Source organism: Crocodylus siamensis, chromosome 15, assembly GCF_052110815.1.
Source record: "Crocodylus siamensis isolate JL-2025a chromosome 15, ASM5211081v1, whole genome shotgun sequence".
NCBI classification, from domain to species: domain Eukaryota; kingdom Metazoa; phylum Chordata; order Crocodylia; family Crocodylidae; genus Crocodylus; species Crocodylus siamensis.
The window spans coordinates 19,359,796-19,373,088 of record NC_143409.1 but is presented as its reverse complement, the minus strand read 5'-3'; the positions used below and the strand labels follow the sequence as shown (position 1 = coordinate 19,373,088).

The 13,293-nt window shown below is 41.6% G+C and overlaps 1 protein-coding gene across 1 annotated transcript in view; it reads right to left on the bottom strand.

Moving 5' to 3' along the window:
- ATP8B4 (ATPase phospholipid transporting 8B4 (putative)) overlaps nucleotides 1-13,293 on the bottom strand; it is a 210,387-nt gene that overhangs the window by 10,161 nt on the left and 186,933 nt on the right. The window contains 5 exon segments of the mRNA XM_090028242.1: nucleotides 499-629; nucleotides 3,040-3,178; nucleotides 6,100-6,345; nucleotides 6,947-7,030; nucleotides 12,917-13,140. Of these exon segments, the coding sequence (XP_089884368.1) occupies nucleotides 499-629; nucleotides 3,040-3,178; nucleotides 6,100-6,345; nucleotides 6,947-7,030; nucleotides 12,917-13,140 (824 nt within the window).

Genomic DNA, 13,293 nt, shown 5'->3' with positions numbered 1-13,293 from the left:
GCCTGCTTTATGGTTATCAGAGGACTGTAATGAGGCAGGAGAATGGAATTGAACTGTAGCCCTATCTAGCCTGGCTACACAGCAGGCACATGAGGCAATTTTACCTGGAGGCAACAACAATACCTAGGTTGAGAACCACCAAGGTAAGCTGAAAGAGCACAAACAGTGACTCCCAACCAGAGATGTCACCACATTCAAAGAAAATAGTGGAGGGGTGCCTTGATTCTAAAAACACTGAGAACCACTGATATAAATAAAAAGTAAAAAATTCTGACCCAAAAGTTCATTAGGAATCAAGTATCACCTTTCACTTCTTATACATTAAAAAAATTAAAACTTACAGAATGGATGAACTTGCTTTGACAAACTCATCCTGTGTCTTTTCCCAGAAGTTATGTAAGCACTATATATTTTGTCAGTTTTTAAAAACTGAAATTACTTCTATATGAGGTAGGAAAAGATGAAAGAAAACTCTCATATTATAGGATTAAGTCATACCTGATCAGTTAGTGTTGGATTTAAATCTATCTTCAAAAATCGTAATGTTATAACAGGCGTGACCGAAACCACGGTAGTCAAGAGAATGACAAGCCAAACACTTATCTGGCCCAGAGAATGACGGGCATTTCCTATTAGCACAAGAAAATGAAACATGTTTGTTAGGAGTTCAAGGCTGATGTTAACAGTTTGCAAGTGCGAGACATATTAAATTATCTCTTTTGTTTTCCTTTAGGTCAACATGCATTTCTATTATAAAAATACTTGAATTCTTCTAGATGTAGAAAAGTGTACTGCTAAAATGACAAAATTCTTTGGCAGCATTTAAAATTTGACACAAGCCAAAATACAAAGTGGACTCCAAAGAAGGATTTAAGATAGTGACTACAACAATGATGCATACAAGAACAATACTGAAAGATGGTACTTGCATAGCTATTTACTAGGGGTGTGCAAAGTGGGTCCTTTTCAATTCAGACTCAGCCTGAATCAGGAACAGTGATTCGATTCATTGATTCAGATCACTGTCCCTGATTCGATTCAGCTGAATCCGAATCTGAAGATTCAATGCGGATTCAGAGAATCAGCAATTCAGACACAGACACAGCTTTAAATGTTTTTTCTGCATACCTCGAGGTACCAACGTGGCTTGTGAATGCTGCGATGCTGGAGCGCATGGAGTATCCTACAGGAGTGCAGGGAGGCCCTCCACATGCTTGGTGGTGAACCCGGAAGTGGACCAGAAATACTTCCAGTCCACTTCCGGGTTCACCATGGAGCATGTGGGGCGGCCCCCTGCACTCCTCCACTTGGCAACTGGCTGTGGGGGAACCTTGGGTGCCCCACCCAGACCCAGGAGGCACCAGTTGCCAAGCTGGAGGGACGTGGAGGGACGTCCCACATGCTCCCCAGCGGATGCAGAAGTGGACTAGAAGTGCTTTTGTTCCACTTCCAGGACTGCTGCCAAGCATGCTGGGAGCCCCCCATGCTTCTGTGGGACACTCCATGCAGCTCAGCATCGCAGCATTCACAAGCCGCCTGCTACCTAGAGGTATGAAAAAAAACATTTAAACCTGTGTCTATATCCAAAGCTTCCCAAATCTCTCCGAATTGATTTGGAGGGTTCCAGTTCGATTCAGAGAGATTAAAGGGTCCTCTGAATCTATTTGGATTCAGCGATTAGGCCACCGAACTGGGCCAAATCTCCACCAAATCAAATCGGGGACCGAAATTTCGCACAGCTCTACTATTTACATGTACGTACGTGTATGCGTGTATGTGTGTACCTCTCTGGTTAGGTAAAACACATGCACGCACGCGCGCGCGCACACACACACACACACACACGAGTCCTCATCTGTTTAAATAGATTGTCCAGTTTTTGTTGGAACAAAACCACCCCACTCTAGATTACTACTCTGACCATTTTATTTATGTATTTTATTAATATGCCACCCTCCCCCAAAAAGTCTCAGTATCACATGAAACATGTGAGAGGGCTGCATTCAGAGTATGAACTCTGTATTAGACCTTAATTCTAAAGCACCATCAAATGGTATTATCTGACTGGTATTTAAACCACCATGGCCCTGAACCACACAGCAGTGTCACAGATGCCAAAAGCTATCTATCCAATTACTAGTCATTTGAGCTAACCAGTAGTTGCTTAGTCAATCTTTAATTAACAATTATGCACACTTTTCAACTTCATTCAATTATTAATTTTCTTTGAATTGATATTATGACATTTCCCCCCCAATTCTACTTAGAAGATGTCCTTCTAGTATCACATGAGCAGGAAACTCTTTTTGGTCTCATATGTGGGCTGTAACAGAAAAATAGTCCTATTTACAACACAGGCAGGTCAGAATAATACTATTGGGACCAAAAATAATTATTTTTCAAGTTGATCTTTTAGCAGATCATCCAAGTTTCTAGTAGCAAATTTGCTAGTATTATCCTGTGGCCTAAACTGCTGATTCACAAGGTCCCTGATATTTAGAATGTCCAGACAATGTTACAAAAAGTAGTTTCATTTCCTGTAATCATGTGCTTGGCTACTAAAATGTGCTTGAAAGAACTGTGTTCTCAATTAACTGTAGCAAAGTCCTGCTGGTGCTCAGTTAATGCCGGTATGGCTTGTGCAAAACAGCTATTGCAGGAGCTACATCTTCACAGCAAGCTGTTCTGATCCCACTATGTCAAGGTTCTTTCTGGGATAGTGGTACTCCTTGCCACTACCCTAACCTTTAGTAACTCACAAAAAAGAACAATGTTTAATAAGTTGCACTTATTAAAAAAAAAAGAATAATAAGTTTCACTTCACTATTTGTCTTAGTCTGTTTATAACCATTTTCTAAGTCTATGTATTCTTACCAACACTTCAACATACCTGGAATGCTTTTTCATTACTTAGATGATATTAGTTCAGTAATATAAAGGTTTCTTTCTACAGTTGCTACTGTTTCATGATTTTTTTATAATGATTATGCTAACACATATAAATACTTTACATAGTTCATGCATGGTAAAAAGACTCACCTACGAAAGAAAAGTGGCTTGGGAATATATCAAAAAACTCATCACTGTGCATTGCAAATAAAATAGCAAAATACACAGCTACACTACCCCAAATGAAGAAATGATTGATGGCTGTCCAGTAATTGGTATCCAGAACTATCTGAAAATAAAATCAGATAACATGCATTATACCAAGGACCTTCAATGCTTAGTGTTCCAGAAAACATACTACAAACCCTTCCTGAATAGTCTCCGAAATGTGGAGTATAATATTTATATAGAGAGGAGATTATTTTATGGCATTCTGAATCTATTTGAGTGTTTCTCATCACATACTCTCTTTTTTATTTTCTATTAAATATTTAATTTAAAAATTCATTAAACTGTAAGAAAAAAATCATTTAAAAAAAATGTTGCACATGTGCACCCAGATTTTAATGGTATTTAATTAATGGGAATTAGGGTCTTAAGGCTCCTGACACACATTAAACTTAAGACGGGAGCAAATTAGGTAACTGGAAAGCATGGAACCTCTAAAATTATCCTTCTACCATTCCATATTTAATATCAATTCAAACGGAGTAAACTGAGTAAAATTACAACTGAATTTTCATTCTGAAACTCAAAAAAAAGTAAGCTCTAATCTAGATTTATAGTTTCATAGTTTCATAGTTTCATAGTAGCTAGAGTCGGAAGGGACCTAGGTAGATCATCTAGTCCGACCCCCTGCCTTAGCAGGAAAGAGCACCGGGGTCAGATGACCCCGGCAAGGTGCTCATCTAACTTCCTTTTAAAAATCCCCAGGCTAGGAGCCTGCACCACTTCCCCTGGAAGCTGGTTCCAGGCCCTAGCCACCCTGACTGTGAAGTAGCGCCTCCTAATATCTAATCTAAACTTACCCTCCGCCAGTTTGTGACCGTTATTCCTGGTCACTCCTGGCAGCGCACGGGGGAACAGGGACTCCCCCAATACCTGCTGATCCCCCCTGACCAGTTTGTAGCAGGCCACAAGGTCCCCCCTTAACCTTCTCTTGTGGAGGGTAAACAGGTTCAGGTCCCGTAGCCTCTCCTCATAAGGCCTGCCCTGCTGATCCCTGATCATACGAGTGGCCCTCCTCTGAACTCTTTCCATATTGTCCACGTCCCTCTTGAAGTGTGGCGCCCAGAACTGGACGCAGTACTCCAGCTGCGGCCTGACCAGTGCCGCATAGAGGGGGAGGATCACCTCCCTGGACCTGAATTTAGGTTTCATGAGAAATGAAAAGTCAGGCAGAAGGCATCATAGATATGCATTCTAACTAAATAAGATGTACATAGAGCACAAGCTTTTGTGAACTCAAGTGCACTTCAAATAAGTGTAGTATTCTTCAACCTTTCATAGAAATTGGGATATTCAATAGGCTGTGTTGAAGACTTACCAGTTTTGTTAGAAATTCCTGTGAAATTTGGGGTACATCAACCATAAGCTCAGCCCAAAACCATTTTTTTCCCACATGAATCCCTACATACCAACATTATTGAGTTTTGCAGTTTTATTATCACTGTAAGTATGGAAACCCATGTGTTCCAATGGTTAAATTTTACAACATATACTACGATATATCGCAGTATAGATGAGATGAGAATACAATGTAAAATATATAAAAATGCGTGTGTGTGTGTGTCTCTGTGTGTGTGTGTGTGTGAAGGTATGTCTTTTGTAAAAGCTTTACAGTATTGAGGAATAAAGCATGAAGGACATGGAACAATGGCTTTGTGATTAATGCATATGAATGGGAACTAATTATCTGGGTTAAATCCAAACTCTGTTGCATACTTTCTGTCTTACCCTGAACAACTAACTTATCCTCTGGATCCTAATTTTTTTTAAATTTGTAAAATGTTATTAAAATCACAGCAGTAACACTCAATATACTTGCAAATACTTTAAAATCATAAAAAATAATGTTGCTATAGTTTGTTAATGCAATTCTGCTTTGTAAAAACAGATCATTCTGAAATCAACTTTTGCTTATATTATCTAATAAATATGAATACCATGAAGTTTCCTGCAATTTAATGAATTTCTCACTTAAAAATGAAACCTGAATTATCTTGATTTATCATTCAGTAGTTTCTTAAAGCTTAATCATGTAACCATTACATACACTTTCTTATCTTCAATTCTTAAGTAATTAACTAAAATTATAGGTTTCAACTACAAATAAAATATATCATCAGCTTGTTATGTCCATATGAACAGTTTCTATGTCCCATCATAACACAAGGTGACTCAACAACTAAAGAAAAAGACAGTACAGAGTCTTTTTGGGTATTCAACTAAACATTTCCTAGACCATCCTTGGCAGTGGTCCATGGTTGCCCCCTTTCTCTTAGCATAGTAAACAGTTCCAGAATCAAAATCATTCCCTCCCTCCTAGCAGGTTGGTCATATATGGTTAACATGGCCCTTCCCTACTAGATGTTAAACTGTCTCCAAAGCCACCACCCTAATTCCTGCTCTGTTTCTTAATTGCTCTAGTTAGGCTTATTGGAGACCATAAACAGCATTGTCTGGAGGTCAAAGCCTTTATGCTAGAAAAAGAAGATAAAAAATGGTGTAACAAGTTCTTTTCCCTAATTCCAGGAAAAAAGTTGAATCTGTTCTCTACCCAGTCTATTATGGGGTTTGCAGCAGCATTTAAATAATGTACATTTTCCAGCAATTATTCTAACTGCAGGAGAATAATTTACTTTTTAAAAATTAATTTACCTCAAACCCTAGCAGAAAGCTATTCTAGTATAGCTTCCATTGAAAAATACATTTCCTGTTGCTGAGACTCTCTCAAGTCACAAAAGTCCTCAATGGGTCATTTATCTCAGATTCTCATTGATTACTCAGGAAAACATTAGATTTGTGAAGTTGTTCTAAAAGAATGAATATCCCTATCTCAGGCCATTATAAGTTTGTAAGTAAACTTTTGAAACCTTCTCAATGATTCCAAACTTAAGTGAAAGTCTCATTTTTATCAGGAATTTCTGCATTTAAAAACCAGGAGAACGCTTCTAAAAACATGAACTAAATAAGTATCTTTATTTTTACCTGAACACTGACTACAATAATTAAAGATGTTGCCATAGTAACAGCAAAAGACTGATAGTCAGCAATGGGTTTTCCATCTTCACCGGCTATGTTATAAAATGCACCGTATGGGATGAAGAAAAGAGCAAAAGAGGTATAGATTCCATATGCTATGCAGATAAAAAACTTCCGTTTGTTAAACAGTAGATTTAGTTGCCCAGGTTCATAGAGTTTTGAATAATCCATACTATTCTGCTCACTCACATCCTATAAAAAATAATATGAAAACAGTGTTACTTTAATAATGGCACAAAATAAATAACTTATATGACAGATTAGGTGCAGACATTCATGTCAAAGGGAAGAAGAAATTTCCCTTGATGAACATATATTCTCATAACTTAAATGTGCTTACAGACAGAGGGTAAGATTCCCTTCTCCCACTCTGTCCCTTTGGCCTTTCTGGCAGGGCAAAAGAGATGCCATACAGCTATCTTTCTCTGATGATGGTTAGATAGGGGTGGGAGAGTCACCAAGAACTACATTTCTACTACTTTAGCCCCAAATGAGGAAGAATCTGGCTGAGAACAGCGTTACAGCCAGAATTTGTTGCATTCCAGAAATCCTTAATTGGTGCATAGTTTAATTTTGAAAAAGCTGGTGCAGAATCAGTCAAAGGATCAGGAAGTAATTACTGATGTTGAGGCCATTGGTGGGGGCTGATTCCCAGCATAAGTTAAAATGAGGTGAGGCAGATAACATGGGAAAATTATACAATGTATACATTTAAAGATGACTTGTTATAGCATAAAGACTATAATTATACTGCTTCTTTTGGAGACATGATACAAATAAGATAAAATTGTACCTGGTCAAACAACCCCATTGCTAGTACAGGAAGTGAAGTGTAGACAATGTTGAAGAGGGTGATAAACCACTGATCATAAACAGTCTGAAAAATAGATGCAGTTAATAACAAGTTTTCACACACGTCATTTCCAAAGTTTTCATTATAATAATCTGCAACAACAAAAGCCTTTACCCTATTCATGGGAAAAAATGCATTTTGAAAACAAGTGAAATAATATTTATTGGTTTAGTGATCTGTTTCGTATGCAAGGAATTACCAATGGTTTTTCATGACACTTACTTAGTTGAGGCACATACAATAATCAACAAAGTGCTTGTTTACTGCATTTTTCCTCAACATAAGAAAAAAAGGCACAAGCTTAAATCCAGTCTGGAAATCACAGAATTATAGTATCATAGAAAATTAAGGTTGGAAAGGCCTTGAGGAAGTCCTTTAATCCAACCCCCTGCTCAAAGCAGGCTGGCCATAGCCAAGGCTTTGTCTAAGTCCTAAAAAGCTCCAAAGATGGAGATTCCACCTCTTCTCCGGGTAACCTGTTCCAGTGTTTTACTACCCTCCTAGTGAGAAAGTTTTGCCTAACATGTAACCTAAATTTCCCTTGCTGCAACTTGAGACCGTTGCTCCTTATTCTGCCATCTGCCACCACTGAGAACAGTCCAGCTCCATCCTCTTTTGGACCCCCTTCAGGCAGTTGAAGGCTACTATTAAAATCACCCCTCAGTCTTCTCTTTTCCAGACTAAATAAACCCAGTTTATTTAGTTCCCTCAGCCTTTCCTCAGAAGTCAAATGCCCCACCCCCCAAACCATTTTTGTTGCCATCCTCTGGACTCTCTCCAACGTGCCCACATCCTTTCTGTAGTGGTTGTGTTGCAGGGATATAGCAGTAGGAAGATCCAGTCACAGATGTGAGAAATACCTGGATATGACTGTGCACATTACTTCACTGGGGATCCAAGGAAACCTAGCATGTTAATATGTGGCTATTGCTCAGTTTGATTTTGAGTTGAATCAATGTTTTAAATATTTAGGGTACTTATCTTGGCATTAAAGAAAAGAGTCCTATCACCAAAAAAGATCTTAAGAGCTGACAGACACAGAGCTAACTAGAATCTGGGTTGGATATTATTTCGTGATCTCATGGGACATTTGTTTCCTGCAGGGTTCAGTCAAGCCAGAAACAGTACAAACAGCTTTCCCCAGTAGCATAATGGGGGGTGGGGGAGGAGGGAAAGGGGCTGACTAGGGCAGCAGCCCTAGGCACGGCCTTTGTGTGGGGGGAGCAGGTTACACAAGCAGTTGCTGCTCCAGCAGTGGCTGACTGAGTTGCTGCAAACAGCATGACAGGAACTGGCACTGCCCCAGGTGCTACATGGCTGTCCATAGAGCTGTGCTGCCCCTGGCCTTCCCAGCAGTAGTTTCGTATTTAAACTCCTAGTCTCAGACAAAACTAAAATCTGCAGAGGTGCACTGACTTAGAGAGAGAAGGTGTGAGTCTTTTTTTATCTGATCCAGTTTGCCCTTCCCTGCACACACATCCATAACAAGCACATGTGAGAACAAGGGAAATGCAGAATTTCATGCTCAATATAAACTTGCACAAAAGTCTTCAAAGCTCTGGGACTAGTTGTGAACTTGTCAACAGGAAACAAATTGTTCACATTTGAAACCAGATCAAAAGTAGTCAGCAAAATGGTACCGCAATGCAACCAACCACTGCTGCACAGTGCCACTAAGTCATGGATCCACTTCAGAGGACATCTTGTAGGCAAAGATGCCATTGCCAAAGGAACACATTCCAGAAATGCACATCTGTTGTGTGCAGCCCACCTACCGGGATGTGGCCTGGAATAGGCAGGAGGACATCATTTAAGACCTGAAGTGATTAAATTCAACAGTGCCAGCAACAGTGTGAGGCAGCCCAAGGTAGTAAAGAAATACCACATGTCACTTTTAAGTAATGATACTGCTTTTTTTTAACTCAACATTGTGTCTGAGAAAGCATAATCTATTTACATCTGGCCAACTGTTTTCAGCTGTAGAATAATTTACCTAACCATAACTTGTTAATAAGAGGCATGTGAAAGAAAGATGCAGATGTCTGGCCTTTATTTTTAAGTAGGTCCTACCTTATGTATATCAAGCTAGCATATTAAAGTTGTATGTGAGAAAAGCAAAAAAGGGGAGCACACAATAGATATTTTCATATAATCAGAAACTGGGGGTAAAACCCAGCTCCATTCAAGTCAAGACCAGCTTTACCACTGATTTCAAAGGGACCAGCATTTCACTGTAAGCTTTTCTTTAACAAAACTAGGGGTGCACCGATAGGGATTTTGGGGGCCAATATCAATAGCCAATTTTTAAAGACGCATATCGGCCGATACAGATGTGATTTTCATTATACCTGCATGCAGCTGGTAAGTCTGTTGTGGTGACCAGGGAGGGTTGTGGGGGGGTTGGAGTGAGGCCAGCTGGGGCAGGACAGGGTGGGGTGCTGGATGGAGCCATGGCTTGTACGGAGGGTGTGGGGTGACTCCCGCCACTGCACACCCCCCAAGAGGCCATGGGGGGGCACATGCCCCAGATCTGAGCCTGGGAGTGGGGTGGGCTTCAGTTGCAGGCTGGAGCCAGGGCCACGCTGGACTCTTCTAGTGTGGCCCTGGGATGGAGGAGGGGGGGAAGGTTGGGCCAGGGCTGCACTTGGGGCAGGTGGCACTGGACAGGGGGGCTGCAGCTACCCTAATTTCACCGAAGTCCCCACGTAGCTCCCTAACAGTGCCGCTACCACCCACCCCAAGTGCAGCCCTCATGCGCCAGGAAGAACCCAGTACTGCCCTGGCCCCAGCCCACAGTTGCAGCCCCCCCGGCCTGCCCACGCAAATCCAAGGGGGACACACACCCCTCCCCCATACCCTTCTGGGGTGTGAACAACAGCAGGAGCCGCTTGCCGCCCTGCACCCCCCAAACAAACTATGGCTTTGTCCCACGCTCTGCCCCACTCCAACTGTTCACATGGCCCAGCCCCTGCCCCATTCCCTCCCTCCCTCACCACAGGGGGCATTGATCTGCATCCCCATGCCCCTTCCCTCCTTCCACCACAACATACTTACCAGCTGGACACATCTCTCCAAGCTTCCAGGCTTCCAAGATAGGCTTTAAACCCTGCCCTCCTGCCTCAGCCTGAGGGGTCAAGCTGAGGCCTGGCCATGTCCCCCCTGCTCTTCACTTGATCAGGGAGGAGGAAAAGCTTGTCAGCTCCCACCCCCAGCAGACCCTAGCTGGGGTCCCATGCGGGCCAGGGAGAGGATTTAAAACCCCCTCTCCCCAGCGTTCTGGCCCCAGGCTGGACCCTGGCCATACCCCCCCCCCCCGCCCCTTCCACTGGAGTGGGGAGCAGGGAAAAGTCTGTCAGGGGCTTCGCCATTCCCCTCCCCTGGCAGACCTCCAGGTGAGGGAGGTGCAGGCCAGGGTTGGGGTTTATACCCTCCCCCCATCATACTCAGTGGGCCAGCTGAGGCCTGGCCATGCTCTCCCTTCTCCTCTTGAGTGGGGGAGGAAGGGGGGAGCCTTGAAGGGCTTCTCCTCCAGCTTTTGTCCCTTTCCTTCAGCACTGGCTAGCAGGCTAGGAGGGATGGCACCCCCCAGCTTATGGCCTGAGCCACTGCAGTCATATGACTACATTTCCAGAATCAAAAGTAAATGTCTATTCACTTGCTTCTCAGTTCAATCTATGACGCTTAAACTAACCCCCTGTCAGAAATAAATCAATTCAGCCTCTGGCTTTTTGACTGTCTGTACTTAGCCTAGAAGCTGGGCCTTCCTGCCACTTTCATTACTGAGAGAGAGCTAGTGGAATGAAAGAGAGTCATCTGGCCCTCAATAGCTCACACATCAGCTATGTCTGCTACCAGACCTCAACAATTTCAGATTGGGATGACCTAGTCAAAGTTCCCATTCAGTTCACTGCAGTTTTGGCAGATTGCATAGAAAAGCAGTCCAGGTTAATAGAAAGTCTGAAAGACTTTAAAAATTATGACCAGGATTTGCAAGTGGCCTAGGACTCAGTAGAGAATGCAGAGCACCAGTGAGTACAGTTATGCCAGAGTCCCTAAAAGGCTAAGAAGGCTTTATCCAAGGGTCGCTGTGGTCAAACAGGACACTGGACAGGGAGTCAGGAGACCTGGAGTCAATTTTAAGCTCTGCCACTGACCTGTTGTGTGACCTCAGTCAAATTAGTTTTTCTCTTTCTCCTCCTAATCTTGTTCTGTCTTGCTTATTAAGAATGTAAGCTTTTTGGGGTAATAAGCATTTCTTACTATATACTTGCTTAATGCCTAACACATCCTAGTCCTGGTTGTGTTCTCCAGGACCACCAAAATCAAACAATGAAAAATAATAAATACAATTCAAGAGACATAAAGCCAAATGCCAAGAACTGCCAACTAGCTAAACTGGATAGGTGCTGTGCAACCACCAGAATGTAGGATAAATGTGCAAGCTTTGGAGAATTTCTAATGACAAAATTAAATATCAAAACTATTCCCTATAAGTAGTTAAGCTAATGGTCCCCAGTCATACAACTACAACTGCTGTCAGTCATCTATGAAATCTCCTTTCCCTGAATTTTATTCTATAGACTTCCAGTTTTGGAAGGGTCACATAAGAAGATATCTAAAACCAATATTCAAACAAACTCTTCTCATTTTCATCAAATTATTTAAGTGCATCCCACAAAGTACAGGGGGTTGAGAGAAAAAAAGTATAGTAAGAAAGCTTACTATTTAAAACATAGTTATGTAAATTTTCCCTATTATTGAATCAATCAAAAGGTCTAGAAAACCTTGTCTTACAGCCAATTATGTAAAAGCAAAATTAAAATGTATATTTATTAAGTTGATTAAGATGAGCCAAAATGGAAAAGTATTTCTAAAAAAATACTGATGTTCTTGTGTTCCATAACAGCTTTTTAAAACCATGTTGTTTGATAAATCATACCAAATATTATGTTTAGTTGCTGAAATTAAAAAACACTGTCTTTCCCCAGAAACACAAATGATGTTTCCCAAAACTCAGATTAATGTATTTCCACCATTATTAATATTTTCAGGAAACTCCTGATCCTTCTGGAGCCAATATAGCTGGCCTCAGTCATGGCTCCCTCTTTCAACATTCCCATTGTGTGTTTTTACAGAAAATGGCACTGCTCCTGTATCCCACACATCTCAGCCCCAGCATTTCATTTGAAGTGCCAGTACTATGTGGGAGCCGGGAGGTTTAGACACTACCCCTCACACCCGTTCCCGGAAAGTAAACAAAGGAGGCCAACTTTTCTTCTCCTATTCTCTATACTTGCTAAGAGACTTGCACACCTAAAAAAAATCAAAGGGTTGGCTACTGATTTACTAAATGACCTCTAAGTCTATCAGAAGAAGCCCCACTTAACTAATCAGCTAGAAGCCACAAATTGAGCTGCTTGCCACCATAACTTCTGCTTGAATACACAGATGCCTAATATGGAAAACGATTTAATAATGTTCAGGTAGGGATGCACGGTGGATCAAGAAGAGGAAGGAGAGTAAATTTGACAGGTAGGATTGTCAACTCTGCAGGTGACAGCTGACAGAGAAAGAGCATTTGCTCAGAAATGTAACATGCATCATAAACTGAAGTGGAAGTTTTTGGGGGAGATCTTGCCATGCTTCTCGGGAGGATGGTAGAAGTGTAACACCACCTTCTACAACACAGATTCGACTATTACCTCTTACCTGAGAGAAAAAAAGACTGAGATCCGAAAAAAAAAATAAACAAGCCAAATAAAACTAAAGGCTCCCCCTCCCATTCAAACCTGGACACTGATAAGTGCAGATGACACTTAAATAAAAGCCCTCTCAATAATGGGGTATGTTAAACACATACATTATTTTGTTGATTTATAAACTTATTTTATTTAGCTGCTAAGTACTAACCTGAGCTGAGAAGCCACAGAAGAAGCCAAACCAAAAATGCACCAGAGTGAAGGCAAAGTTTTTGTAGAAGAAATAGCACAAAAATTTGCACATTCTGAAATAGGACCACCTGCCATGGACAAGCAACAGCCTTTGAAGGTATCTGAACTGGGCAAAGGAGTAATCACTGGCCAAGACAGCTTGCATTCCTTCCTGGCCACTGATGCCAACTCCTATGTGTGCACCTGCAAATAAAGAAGAAGCAAGTCTCTACTAAGTATTTACAAAGTGGCTCTTGGCTCCTGCCCAGAGCAGCAGCAGCAGCAGCAAAGACAGAGGGAAGGTTCCAGATCACCCCGGTGGAGATGGTTCCACTAACAGTCTCTGCTGGGCTCCTG